Below are 15,000 nucleotides of genomic sequence, written 5' to 3' on the forward strand. Positions count from 1 at the left end.
TTTTAATTGTTGCGGGGACGTAAATCTATTGCCATAGTTATATTGAAATGAGAAAGATTGAAATGAGGTTATTAAGGGTTGATCAGGCTCGTACGGTGAGTCTGCAGTAAACTGGTGCGAGCCAGTTTAATGTCCTCGCGAGGTAATGAACACACATTATTCATGTGTTGGTGGGAGAACGTGCATTAGAGGGAGAGAGAGACCGAGAGAGAGTGAGAGAGAGAGAGAGAGAGAGAGAGAGAGAGAGAGAGAGAGAGAGAGAGAGATCACAGACAAAGATAAGAAGTAACGTCAACCTTGTGGTCTTCATTAAAGAATAGATGGGCCAACCGGGTGAGCAGTACAGAAATAACAGATTATGGGGGAAAGGAGATGAAAAGCTTATGTAATGTCTTAATAAAAGTGAACCTGGGTGGTAAAACCTGAATGCGTCAGTCTTCCTCTCTCTACCTCTCCTTCTCTCTATATATGCCTCCATTCTTGCCAGAGAGAAAGGGAATCGAGAGATTGACTACCTGTCACAAAAAAGCAAAAATACAGATCGGTATGTGACCTTTGACTTCACTGCAGGTGAGACAGACACACACACACACACACACACAGACACACACACACACACACACACACACACACACACATTTACAATACAGCGCTGGCGTGAGTGAGTGTGTGCGTGTGAATATATATATGCGCGTGTGCTCGTACAGTAAAACATTTCCAGCACCTCATTAATCAACAGTTGACCTGACAGCTTGACTGACAGCATCCTCCTCTTCCTCCCTCCTCCTCCTCCTCCTCCTCCCTCTCTCCCTCGCGCACGCTCACTCGCGCGCACACACTTGACATTGAGAGGCAGCGAGAGTCTTTGATCCCCGTCTGCATTTCCTGAAGCTGACAACCGCTCGATGGCTGACACACACACACACACACACACACACACACACACACACACACACACACACACACACACACACACACACACACACACACACACACACACACACACACACGCACGCACGCTCGTTGCTCACGCCTCGTCCTATTTCAGGCCTCAAACCCTCCGCGATAATGAACAGACATATGTTAACAAAACAATAACCAGCCGACGGTTCTCTTCCTCTGTGTCACGACGCTCCTCGCGCCCAACAGATAATTACATTTAACAACAAAGTGAAGGAGGTGACGGCAGGTTTGATGAATACCTTTGCCATTAACTGTCGCCTCGCTCGCAGCGATACACTTTCACATCTAGGAACAAATGGCTGGTATTTTTAGTTTTTCCACTTAAGAGAATTAAAAAAAGAGGAAAAGAAAAGGGAGAAATTAGGAAATCAAGCACATATGAGATGAAGGAGGAAGCGGCGGCGTCTCGGTCTGCCTCTCAGACACCGGACTGTATTCTATTTGAAGACGGCAGAGGTCATCATTTATTAAACAAGAGGAACTCATTAGTATGCATCCGATTTTAAACACACGGTCTCTCTCCTCCCCCCTCCTGCTTTATGCCTGTCTGCTTGATTGTTTGCATCAATTTATTATTCAATATTCAATTTCTGCACACGGTTTAAGTTTTTTTTTATTTTCGCCATGCGACAACCAGCGAGTGATTGAGGAATAGAGAGGAAGAAACATTAAAATGCCAATTTGTTATATAAAGAGAGAGAAACAACATGAAAATATTAGAATTTTCTGTCAAGTTTGGGCCTAATTTGTCAGCTGTAACTGCCTCGATGGTTGCTGGAGTCTTTTCTTAGGTCGTCTCCGTCATTTCAGCCCTTCAGGTCCACTGCGGCGCTGCAGTTTGCTTCTTCTGCGTCTCTTTCCAAAAGCTCTTTTATCCACATCTCTGACGAGCCTAACGCTTGTCAGGATGACAGTGAATTTGGTGTGTGTGTTTTTGGAAGTGTTTGTGTGTGTGTGAGCGTCAGACAGCAAAGACAAGTGGTCACTCCAGCCCATCCATCTAACTGACAGCATCACCGCAGAGACGCTCACACACACACACACACACTAGTACGCGTCGAAAAAAAGCAGGGAGAAATATTCAGAAAGCGCCAGTGACTCCAGATTCCAGAGCATCCTAATTATCTGCCTGTGTCCTCCAGTCTGACAGCTCCAACGTCAGTCTTTCCGCGTGTCAAGCCCTCAACAGCAACACAGTCATACAGCTCCATCTAGTGGTCACGGTCTTACATGACAACATATTTTGTGTGCTGGCGTTTCGTCTTCCAGCACAAGTTCAAGAGCGAGTAAATATTTCTGATAATCTAAATCGATATCAGTGGCTTGTAATCTGGGCTCGAGGACTACCTTGGTGTTGGGTATCCCGTGGGAGGATTGCGTTACAAAGGTGTTTGAACGTGTCATCGGGTCGACTCACCTTCTTCTGCAGCACGATAACTTTGCGCTCCTTGACGTCCAGCATGTCTTTGAGGTCCGTGATCTCGCCCTGCACCGTGCTTTTCTCGTCTGTCAGCTCCGACATCTGCTGGCTCTTCTTAGAGAGGAGAGACTCCTTCTCTTCCAGACGGAGACGCAAAGCATCCACCTAGAAATACACATTCACAGATTATAATATCAGTGGTACCTCGCAGGGGGCAAGCGGATGAAGCACCAGAGCAGCTGTACCTCTGTCTGGAGGATGGCAGCCCTCTGCTCCTTGGCAGTGAGCGACTCCTTGAGCACGTCCACATGTTGCTTGCTGTCAGAAAACTGATTGTTGAGAGTCTCCAGTTTGGTCCTGAGACCCAGCAGCTCGCTGTCCTTACGACTCAGGTCCTGCTTTGCCTGCTCCACCTGAAAAACACACACACACACACACACACACACACACACACACACACACACACACACACAGGATGTGAAAGGTGAGAGATGCATGACCCTGTATCTGTACAAAACTCCACTGGAAGCTCGACAAAGTGAGCGCTCCCTCCACCGCGTATGTTAAGGCCTCAGCCACCGCTCAGAACTCCACTGCCGAAGACCAACAGTGAAACTGGAATCTATAAAAATTAATTAAGCACTGATAGTGAGTGGAGCCTGGGGCTGGGAACGCTCTAAATGACAGGCTTAAAGAAGATTTCCAACACTTGCAGGAGAAAGCAATCTGACTCCGTAGTGTTTAGTGAAGAATTGTATTCTCCACTGGCGATGTGGAATGACAATACTGGACGACAGAGGATAGAGTTACTTAAAAAAAACATCAGACATAGAATAATCTATAAAAAAAAAAAAAACTAATCTGAAAACATGGATGGCCAATCAACCAGGCTTCTTATGAAGCAAGAATTTTATGAGATAAATAAAATAATAATAAATAAAAGGCAAAAACAGCCTTTTTCCACATTTTCTCTCCTGCAAAGCAAACAACAGTTAGACACGCGTAGAAATCGTGCTCTGTAAGGTCAGGGTCCATTCTTATAGAAAAAAAAACCCCAACATTTTTAAAATTGTCCCAGAAGAATTTCACATATACTTAAAAAAAAAAAAAAAAATCTTTAGATGTAACGTGGGAAACAAAGAATGGACCCGTTCCCAACAGGAAAATCTGTCACATAAAAACAAAGCAATCCAAAGTGCTCTGAAGAGACGAGCTGAGAGAAACCGCATGCAAAAAGGAGAGAAAGCAGGTTAGAGATGCACTACGCAGCTGGAGCCACTGCTTGAACTCTGTAAAATATCATGAAAACAGCAAGAAAACAACCATAGACAGTCAAAAGCTGTTGATCCATCACACAGGATGAGAGACAAGGACTTTCTAAGCACAAATTGTCTTCACATTTAAAATGATCTGGGCTGATATGTGCTTACCGAGCTCTTTTATGAAGCATTTGCTTGATGTCTATTGACAATCTATTGACTGTAAGTCTCTCAGGTCGTTTTAGACTCGAGTGACACTATAATGACAAAGCTTAAGCAGAGCAATAAAAGATATGGGCGGATTATTCATGTTGCTCTGGAGATCTCGCAGACATTTTGAGTGTCATGGTTGCAGCCTGCTGTGTGGGCACCTCTTGCACTACTGGAAATCTACCGAAGCATGGAGAGAGGAGGAAAGACAGAGCAAACAAGACACCGAGCTGCGTCTCTTACTGCAGACACCTCCTGCTGGAGCTCGCTGGCTCGCTGCCTGAGCTCCTCCTTCTCTGACTGGCTGTGCGTTAGCTCTTCCTTCAGCTGCTCGACCTGGCAGGAAAGGAGGGCGTCACCATGGGGGGAGGGGGGGTGGGGAGGGGGCTTCCTGCGAGGCTCACATGACTCCTCGCTTCCCTTGCTTGTGTTTTGCTTCCTCACGTATTCCCTCGCTCCTCCCGGCAGGGGGGGGGGTGGCGAGACGGGAGACGTGGGGAAGGGCCACACAGGGCGGGCAGCGTCTCATGATGCACAGCAACGCAGACGTCAACAATCACATCAGAAATGAGACAGACATCCATTTAGAGTCTTTGTGAAAAGAAGAAAACCGACATTTAAAATCTATAATTACCATCTTTGGGTTAAAGATCACCAATTGATCGGCGTTTGTCCATACATATATTCATTTCACTACTTCACAACTGTGAATCTTTGCTTTGTGCGAACACTCGGAGAACCCAGACTCATTTTGTTCTGCAAATAAAAGCAACGTTCTAAAGGCTCCCAGAAAGCAAGTCAAAAACACTCAATAGAACAACTGACGGGCATTTTGAGCAATCAGTGGGGGTGATTCTGTAAGTTTAAGAGTGGGAGGAGTCATTTAGCACCTTTGTACGGACGAGGCAAAGAGATAATTTGACGTGAAAATGTAAATGTGAAGAAGTTGTGCCGAATCCAGGTTAGGAGTTTGCTCTCGGGCCACGTGGTGCTGTAGTGGTGAGTGCTCTTGACTTATAGTGGAAATCTCCTGGGTTCATGTCTCTGCTTCAGCAAGTTTGATAAAGAAGATGGATGGATCTCTGAGAGAGCTGTTAATCAGCTTACCTGTAAATCGCACCGTAGCTACAGTGATATCCCGACACCCCGAATGTGAAAATAACACACACAAGTCAGCTACATGCTATGTTCCAGAGGTGTGTCTTCTGGGAGTCGATGTCCTGCTCGTGCTCTATTTATAAACTAGGAATGTAAATCTTTCATCTCTCTAGAAATGTGTGAAATCAAACAAAGAAATCAGAACAACGAGCACATTGTTTCTCTCAAGATGTGAAAAACACGAGGCAAAATGCATTTCAACGGGAACAAGCAGGAGCGGAGTGAAATCTCAAACTGCATCGCCTCCCCCGTGTGACAGAAGTACCGAGTGAGCCGTTTTAATGAGCGCGACTCCCACAAGCCGCTGTTTGTTCTTGACAGCGAGGCTGTTTCCATCAAGGTAAATGAACACAAAAGTATTTCTTTGCTGGGCGGGCGAGAGAGAGAGAGAGAGAGAGAGAGAGAGGGAAAAAAAACCGAGCAATCTTTCAAATCAAAAAGGAAAAAAATTGGTGGGACGAGCGGATACAATCTGGACGGTATCGAGAAAAGAAACACATTTTTGACGAAGTGTTTCTCTACAAATGAGGAAAATACTGTTATTCGTATAAATCAGCATTTGTCAATTTAGACCTTTGGATCTCAACGCCGAGAGTTCAACTTTAAAAGTCATCAAAATGCTGCTTGCTCCGGATATCTCTCTCCAAAACATATTTGTTCTTCTTCCCTTGCCTCCTCGTCAACCATCTCCGTATCCTCCTTCACTCCATCTATAAAAACTTCCAGACAGGATCCATCCGTCTGCTGCACCACTTTAAGGAGAGAACATGCAAACTCCAGACAGGAACAAGCTGTGACATTCTCCCTTAATCACTGCGGCACCGTGCGGCCTCGTCAAGACAGCATCGTTACGTTTAATATTTTTCTTCCTTTAAAGTCCGAGAGCCTCTCTGGCGTTCGACTCAGCGTGCGATCAAACGCTTCGTATTTCTTTTGGGACGCTCTCAGACGCCTCCGCTGTTGCCACCTTTCGGCCCTTGCATGTTTTGGCGCGTCTCGTCCCTTCGCCGGCTTCGCAGTGCATGCTCAATCGATTCAGCGGAGGCGCCTGAGTCGTACCGGCGGGGGGAGAACTCTACCTGCGGTTGCTTTGGCTCCTTAGATTTTGCTCCTCCGCACCCACATCATAACAAAACCACTGCCGGGTTTGAAAGATGAGGAGCGACGCTTGGGGTCATGAACTCCCGTGTTTTTTTCCCCCTTCCAGTAGAAGCTAATTTTTGTTTCATCAGCTCATAGATCTTCATGCCAGAACTTTAATGGTTTGTTTTTGTACGCTTTCGCCAACTGCAGCCAGGTCGTTCTGTGTCTGAGGCTCGCCAGGTGTTTGCATCTTGTGGTCGGGGCCTCTGAGGTTTTGAACAGCATTTCTGAGCGCTGTGCTCTTCATCATATGAGAGCTTTTTTTCTGGCTGCTCACAAGACTCCCCCTCTTCGGGGCGCCGAGGAAATCAACAGTTTCTACTTTTTCTCTCAACGCCTACTTTTTTTAACCTGTACCTGTGTGTGTTTTTCAGGGCTGTTATTTTTTAATTAACACAGCCTCCACCAGTGTTGGCCAACTTAAGAGACAACATATACTACAAAAAAAACCTAAAAACTAAGAACATATACCATTTACTTTTAAATAATTGGATTTGATTTTTTTTACAGCCTTACTGCTGCGTTCCCTCACCCATTAATTGAATCTTCCATTTTCAGCTCTGATTTCCCTCAATTCAAAATATATCTTGTAAGTGCAAAATGTAAAATGAACATGAGCTCAGATACTCAGCAGACTGAGGCAAAACATCAGCGCTGATGTCATCTCAAAGACAATTTTGTGATGTTCTCTTGGTACAAATACCAAAGTCAGCACGTTCAGTGTTGCAATACAACTTTGCACCACATGATGGTGTATTGAGTTAACACAATAATGGCTTACATGCTGTGGTTTGGACCCAATCTACGATTCTGTAACACCAACAAACAGAAGAAAACTCTGAAATCCATACAAGGGACATTGTGATGCTGAAGTGGCTCAACATTTCTCCCGAATGTCCAACAGAGGCACAGCTTAATTTCACACCGTGCCTTTTATAGTGACACGGCTGCAAAATGTTATTGCACACCAGAGTTTTAAAGTGTGGCTGCTACGAATGTGCCTCACAGATCAGTCCGCATTTACTATCTAGTTTAGGCCGAGATCGATATTTAACTGTTATAGTTATTTTACGTGTGTGTGTGTGCGTGTGTGTGTGTGTGTGTGTGTGTGTGTTCCTCCACCTTGTTCTTCATGAACTTGGTGTGGGATCTGTAGACCTCCATCTGTTTGATCTCCTCCTCCCTCTCCTCACTGCTCAGCGCGCCGTTGGACTTCAGCATGATTACCTCCTCCTCCAGCTCCCTCATGCCGCGCTCCATCGAGCTGATCTTTGCATCCTGGTGAGGAACGAACAAGCAGATGTTTTCAGAAAGGAGCAGGTATGACTCTTCTAATTAGCCCAGAAATATGAATAAAACAGGATTCCAACACTAATGTATGCAGTGTGATTAAAAAAAATGTATTTTCATTTTGTCCAACATGTTTGTTTGAAGGAAATACACAAGATTTTCTAATTCTGTAATAGTTTGAGTCATGAGATGCTGAATTCAGTCTCAAGAGTCTATAGAAAAAGGCAGAATACACCTTGGACCCAGGCCACCAGTCTGTCACTGCGCAAAGACATACACGATCACACACTCGCTTTCACACCCACAAGCAATTTAAATTCAATAAAGTAGCCTCAAATGTAGAAGGAAACCAGAGTACCCCCAGAAAACCCAGGCGCCCACAGGAAGAACATGCAAACCCGGCACTGACTCGACCAGGACTTTCATTCTGCATCAGATTCAGCCTTTACCATTCATTATAGTCATTCATTAGTCATTATTACCATTCAAACAAGAATTAACAGTGTTCTGATGTGATAAATGTGATATTTCTGTCTGAAATCCAACAGAGGAAAATCTAATCACAATACAATAGTATTGGAAGGAGACACTTACAGTTACAAACATGACTGACGACCCTTTATTCATCTGTTCTACTATTAATCCAGAATGAGGGAAGAAATATACTACATATTCAGATAAATTTTTACTTGAGTTGTTTTAGTTGTAATAGATCATAAATACAGATTACGACAGATTAAGATTGTGTATGTGACGCACAAATGCATTTTCTTGGTTTCAGCACCATTGCTTCACTTAGATTAATTTCCCACTGAAGTAGATCCTAGTCCGGCAACCCACAGCCTCTGTAGTGTCTTCCTGTGGCTATACAATGATCTTGTGAAGGTTTTTTATTTTGTTGCATAACAAACTGTGTATCTGAATCCAAATGGACAAAGATATATATTTTTTTTTTTACATCCTCGTCTATTAGCTCTTTAATGTCATCAGTGCAATATAAAATGCAGTTTGACTTACATGACAAAACTGCATAGAAGAGCTTATTAGAGGAGTCACACACACACACACACACACACACACACACACACACACACACACACACACACACACACACACACACACACACACACACACACACACACACACACACACACACACACACACACACACACACACACACACAGTGGGTTTACCTTCATTTCGATGACCGTCTGCAGGGCCTTGGTTTTGGTTGATTCTGGAGCTGCTTCGTACCTCCTGTGCAGCTCCTGAGAGACACACACACCGCGGTGGTCAGCCGACGACAGAGACACGGAGGAATGGAGCGAAGGATGGAGTGTGGCGGGAGGAGGAGGGATAGGGGGAGGCCGCGGGCCGGGAGAGGAGGCGAGGACGACTGATGGGAAGGGGTGGCGGGTGGGCTGGACGGTCGGTGTCGGCCGCAGGGCGGGAGCAGGGAAGGTGGGAGAGAGATGGAAGGAGGGATGGACGGAGGGATGAGCTGACGAGGCGACAACAAACGAAGGAAAGTGGGGAGGACAGGAGGGCGGATGAAAACCTGGGTGGATGGGGTGGCGGTGGGAAGGAGGAGAAGGAGCGGGGAAGGAGGGAGAAGAGCGCAGTGGTGGATGACGTGATGGTGGGAAAAGAGGAGAGGGCTGGAACGGCGGGGAGACGTGGAAAGGAGGAGGGATAGGGATGGAAGGAGACACGGGAAAAGAGGGAGAGATGGGGATGGACGGAGGAGAGGCAGGGAAGAGATGTTTCCCTCGAGCAGAAGAGCTGCTTTTTAGCCTCCTCGGGTCGATCCGGCCGTCCCACATAGTTCAACCTTAAATATGTTCCGAAATAATCCAATCTGACGACTCCAAATTATTCAAAGTTACTGAATTAGATCCAGAGTTGTCGTGTCAATGCATTTAAAGAAAGAGGTTGTAATTCCATATTAAACCATAAACAAAAAGATCCCGTCTTGAAACTTCAGGAGCTGAAAAATCAAATTATAGCCGGCTTCAGTCTAATACAACAAATTAAAAAATATCACAATAAGATTTAAGATTTAAATGTCTTCATCCAGTGTGGTCGCTGTTCCCACATCACAAGTCCCTCACCAAATGAAAGAAGGATCAAAAAGGAAGAGAAAGACGGAGGGGAAGGCACAAAAAGAGAAAGACGTGAAAGCAAAGAGGAGGACACAGCAGTGTATGCATCGCTGCTCCTCTTTGGAGGAAACACACTTACGAGGGCCGACAAAGACAGCTAATGCATGAGACTGCAAGGATTAAAAAAAAGAAAGAAAGAAAACTCATATGTGAAAGGAGTCATGGGGTGCCATCGCTGGAGGCAATGGCAGGGAAGCTCTGAATGTCCATAAACACACACAAAGTGACACACACACATGCTGAGACTTCCCCAGGAAAATACGTCTTGCTCAGTAATCTTGGTGCGAGTTGCAGACGAATTGGTTGATTGGAAAGAGAAAAACACAATGTGATTGTTCCGCTGACTGAATTCTATGATGTTACTGCTGCATGTACAGTAAATGGGACGACTTTATTCAGTGTCCATGTAAACGGGGCCGTCGGTTTAGAACGGTTTAAGATTTTGATCAAACCCACAAATAAGTGAGTAAATGCAGCTGAAGAGCTTTTTACTTCGGTCACATGTGAAACGAAGAACTGCAGAGCTGCTGTCTCTCCATGTGAAACCAATACTGCACACTGTGTTGAGTAATGCACGAGTTACTTCCCTATGTTACTAGTTACTTTAAATTTCAGGAGCTTCTAAACTACTTAATCAACTCTTTAAGGAAGGAATTAGAACTTAAGTAGTACTTTTTGCTCTGATCTCGAATGGTTTGTTATTGTACATGTTTTTTTCTTCCTACATTTATGAATTGACTCTTTAGGGAAGAAAGAAAGAAATTTACATTTCAGACAATTTTCAATGGGTTTTTTTTCTGATATGAGGCTCAATGTAACTAACATCTCAACTACACTGAAGCTATGCTCTGTGTATTTTCTGTGGTGAAATACAGAGTTTTAAATGCATAAATGAGGCAGATTTAATATGATTTAATCGTATCCTGTCTGGATTTCCCATGATTAAATCATGACCTAAAATAACGAGCAATCCAGTCGGACCGAGCTGAATCCTTTATGACCTCCTGCATTGACGTTTCACTTTCAGAGGCCGCACACTGGCTCCGTTTCCACCGGGGACGCTGATGAAAAATTCAAAATGTTGCTGTAGGAAACGCAATTAGCCAAATTAACAATGTACCACAAGCAGCGTCGGCGTCGCGGCAGGAAGCGACCCAGACAAACGCTCGACAGAAGCTCGTACATTATTAAGCGCCGCGATTTTCTTTCACCTGATGCTCCACCGGAACTCTCCGTGAAGTATTGCAATGTTGTTCTCCTGAGGTGGTATTCTGTTTTGAATTTGTCTGTCGTCAGGAGCCGTTGGAAAACAAAACTGTCCAGGCAGCTGATGCAACACGAAGAAACACGAGCTCCGGCTGTAATCATTTGTCGAGATTTTTACAAGCATTGTTGCTCCCAAACGCTGCCGTTTGGTTGATTTAATAAATGTAATGATGGTGTGATTATGATGCTTCTCCTGTTGTCATCATAAGAGCAGTTCCTCCTTTTCGATAATAAAGCTTTTTAACAAGGCTCTCAGTTATATATGTTATAAATGTTGATCTGCCCTGGAATATTTGTAAAATTAAGAAAAAAGAAAAAAAAGAAGGTTGTTCATTACCAAAATCTCACCGCTAGGTGGAGCTATTACATAACACAACAACACCCTGCTGGTGGAAAAGGTAAGAAAAAACTAAATAATGAAAGAGTTGGCAGGAAAAGGAGGAGTGAGAGCACAAAAAAGAAAGAATGTAATATGCATTTGTGTGTTTGTGTGCGTGTGGCGATGATTTCTGTGTTTTATTAAACTGAAGTATGAGCCCAGATTGCAGGGAGCCAAGGGAGGTGCTGGTATTATGACATCTGGCTTCACAGTGAAACACACACACACACACACACAATCACACACGCGCACACACACACACACACGCACACACACACACACACATACCTCTCTGAGTTGGAGCATCTCCTTGTCTTTCTGCTCCAGCAGGCCCTCCAGCTGGTGGATGGTCATCTCCGCGTCGGCCAGCCGCCTCGTCCTCTCGTGGTCCTCCTCGGCAGCGCGTGACGACAGGCCTTTACTCTGCAGCATCTCCAGTAGCTTCTTTATTGACTCGTCTCTGCGGGACGACAACGAAACGGGGGTGACGTGTAAACTTTGCACGCTGACATAAATGGGTCAGCCAGTCCGTGGAAACCTGGCGGGCGCCTCACCTGGCAGTCAGCGTGTGTTTCTGAGTGTCTATCCTCATCTCCATCTCCTCCACGGTCTTCCTCAGGAGGAAGAGCTCCTTGACCTGCCGCTCGTACTCGCCGTGGAGACGCAGGAAGTTGTCCTCCGTCATTTCCTGAGGCGAAATGGGCTGGCCCCCGAGGTGGCCGGACTCGGGGTAATCGGACTGGAAGAGCTGGTTGAGGTCGCGCTGGATCCGGAGCTCATCCTGTAGAGCCTGGATGGTGCACTGCAGGTGCTGGTGGGGCGCAAAGAGAGGTTCACTTTCAATTCAGGGGTCACTCTCTACGAGTATGCCAATATCCGTAGAAAAGATGATTATTTTCTGCATGAAGCACACATGAACTCACACACTAGAATAGAAGAAATTATTTCATTATATTCAGGAAAATGAAGAACTGTGTGTTTTATGCAGTGATCACATTATGAAACTACAGTAAAGATTAATTATATTTCATATCACATTTTAAGTGTCCAAGAATTTAATTAAAAAAGAATTTAGTGTTGGTATACTGTATATCTCAAGTTCAAGCTGACTATTTTGATTGACAAGCTGAAAGGATATCATTTATACTGAGATGTTAATATTTCTAAAGATGCTGCCCCACAATAGGAACGGTTCGAAAATAGTGCTTAACTAAACAGTCCACTTTGTTTTAACAGAGCGAATGAAAACATGTGGGAGCAGCTTGAGGCTCTTTGGGACTTTTCATCCATATTGAATAACAAAACTGAGATTTTGCAGGTGTAATTTCTCCTGTCTAAACTGTGTATTTCATCATAAAACACACATATTTTTCTGTCATCTATTGGAAAAATCCCAGGAGGATTCAAAGTAAAATTAAGACATTCAGTCACTTTTTTCCCCCCCGAATACCTTGCCATGTTTGTATCTGCTGTTATGTGCGATTTGTATTCATATCTGTTATGATATTCCAAAATTAGTGATGGATCAGTGCTGAAAGCACAACACAAACACCGAGCGACTGACTGAGACGACGTGTGTGTAAACACAGGAAGGCATCCCAAGCAACCAATACAGCTGAAGAAGACGTGACTCGCCCCGAGCCAGAGGAAAGCAGAGTCTATTGTAAGTGTGTGTGTGCGTGCGTGCGTGCGTGCGTGCGTGCGTGTGTGTGTGTGTGTGTGTGTGTGTGTGTGTGTGTGTGTGTGTGTGTGTGTGTGTGTGTGTGTGTGTGTAATGTCACAACAATGTCCTCTGGCGTTTTTAAAATGCGTCACACACAACCTGAACCGGAGCCAGGTCATCGCCGCAGGAGTCATGGGAGTATTTTCCAGAGACGGGAACAATGCAGGTAGCAGAGACGATCACATGAACGAGAGCACGCGCAAACGCAAAGGGGGTGGGGGGAAGTAAAAAAGAAAAAGTTGGGAGGTTAAAAAGACAGGAGATGCTATCGCTCGCCTGAAGCTGTAGTTAATCAACGAGGAGTGGGAAGAGATTAAAGAAGAAAGGAGGGAGAGCGAACAGTTCTGCGATATGAAAGGAGGAAAAAGCAGCAGATAGTGATCACAAACACAAAGTAGACTCGTACAAACATTGAGGACAGGCTGGATGAAAGGTAATGGGACGCGGCGCTGCTTCGTGTCACTACAACTCAAAAGGACAACATTGCTCCTGCACCGTCCTCATTTCCATTAATTCATTAAAGACTAATGTTTTTATGACGTCTTAATCGTTCCCTGCCTTTACTACGTGTGGACGCTGGATTGCTGACTCATGCAACAGCTTCACTCACACACACAAGCTGAAGCTGACATTTCTAGAGTCTGCCCCCCCCCACCCCACCCCACACTACACTTTAATATCACTTCTCTGCCTTAATCCTCCTGCTTCCACGTCCAACACGACGCTTCCCTCAGACGTGCAAACACCGACCCACCCATGCAATCACAACACGCCACAGGAAGCAGTTTGGACCAGTGATTCAACACAAAGTTAATTAAGCGATTCGCAGACGATTAACCGACGACAGCTTTATTTATTAGACTCAACCGGAGGGGAAGAAAATAATGTAAGTGAACTTTGAAGGGTGGCGCAACAGCTATATGAGTAATCGCTCAAAACACACCAGACGTGATCGTTGAATCTTCTTTCTAGACCAAGTGTAAATTGGTCAATTAAATGTAAATTGGTGTAAATAAATAGAAATATTTTCCTCAGTGAAAGACACTGAGCGCTTTCAGCTCCATCGCAGGGTTTTTAATGACTAATACTTTTCACTATTTTTTTTAAATGAAAAAGATGTGATTATCAATAGCTGTGTAAGTATTTAAAACATTTTTAAAAAAGTTTTTAATCTATGGGATCTTCCTATATTTGGCTGCTATGTCGAGTTCTGCCTTACAACAATATTGAGGCTTCAGGAAAAACATGTTGAATCTGAGAACTCCGGTGCATCTTGAATGCATTTCTCTAAGAGGGATTCATCTTTGCAACAACGATAACTTAGAAAAATATCCTTAAAACATTTAAAAGACGGTTAAAGCGCACCACTTTTAAAGAATATCTCAGGAAGGACGAGAATAAAAGTAACTGTGTTCCCTTAGAGGACAGTTTGTTTGGTCTTTGTTGTTTTTATTTCTGTTACTTCAATTACAGAAGCTTTACGTATATTATGTACAAGGTTAGGCAAAATAAGTTGATCTTAAACTCTTCTTCCTCTATTTCTTGTTCTTTGTTTCTTTCTTGTTGCATCGTGTATTTGGTTGACCGAAGAATCTATTACTACTGCTCTGGACGGAGGAGCAGGTGGAACCAGAGAGTGAAAAGAGCGGGACATTGGACACCGGAGACTTCAGGGTTTGTCTTTTATTTGGACCAATAATGAATTTTTGTACATATTTGCATCCCTTCTTTATTCTCCATGATGCTCACCAGAGAAATTCACCACTATATAAAGGTGCAGAGCAGAAGATGATCTACTGATCCATACTGTCCGTACTATAGGTCCAGCTTGAAGCAACCACTGGATTCTTCTATGACCTTTTCTCCAATGTGAGGATCTGTCCTGCTGCATCCTGAATGTCAGGCACCCCGAGGGTTTAAAGTAGCAGCGGGAAAACGTATGCATCATGGCTGTGGCTTCACATGACTCCTATGGAGGTAAATCTGCTGTCTGTTTGTTATCAGGAGTCCAGCTAACTACCACATCT

The 15,000-nt window shown here is 44.4% G+C and overlaps 1 protein-coding gene across 4 annotated transcripts in view; it reads right to left on the minus strand.

The window, feature by feature from the left end:
* LOC308127259 (ELKS/Rab6-interacting/CAST family member 1-like) overlaps positions 1 to 15,000 on the minus strand; it is a 133,187-nt gene that overhangs the window by 95,261 nt on the left and 22,926 nt on the right. For 2 of the 4 annotated variants that reach the window (XM_080492182.1, XM_080492181.1), the window contains exons 5-11: positions 11,805 to 12,061; positions 11,539 to 11,710; positions 8,637 to 8,711; positions 7,276 to 7,431; positions 4,096 to 4,188; positions 2,629 to 2,796; positions 2,381 to 2,548 (exon numbers count right to left, since the gene is read on the minus strand). In XM_080492182.1, coding sequence (XP_080348308.1) covers positions 2,381 to 2,548; positions 2,629 to 2,796; positions 4,096 to 4,188; positions 7,276 to 7,431; positions 8,637 to 8,711; positions 11,539 to 11,710; positions 11,805 to 12,061 — 1,089 coding nt within the window. The remainder of the gene's footprint in view (positions 1 to 2,380; positions 2,549 to 2,628; positions 2,797 to 4,095; positions 4,189 to 7,275; positions 7,432 to 8,636; positions 8,712 to 11,538; positions 11,711 to 11,804; positions 12,062 to 15,000) is intronic. The other 2 variants (XR_013936489.1, XM_080492183.1) reach the window with 1 other exon arrangement.

Source organism: Lipophrys pholis (genome assembly GCF_963383615.2).
Source record: "Lipophrys pholis genome assembly, chromosome: 22".
In the NCBI taxonomy this organism is placed as follows: domain Eukaryota; kingdom Metazoa; phylum Chordata; class Actinopteri; order Blenniiformes; family Blenniidae; genus Lipophrys; species Lipophrys pholis.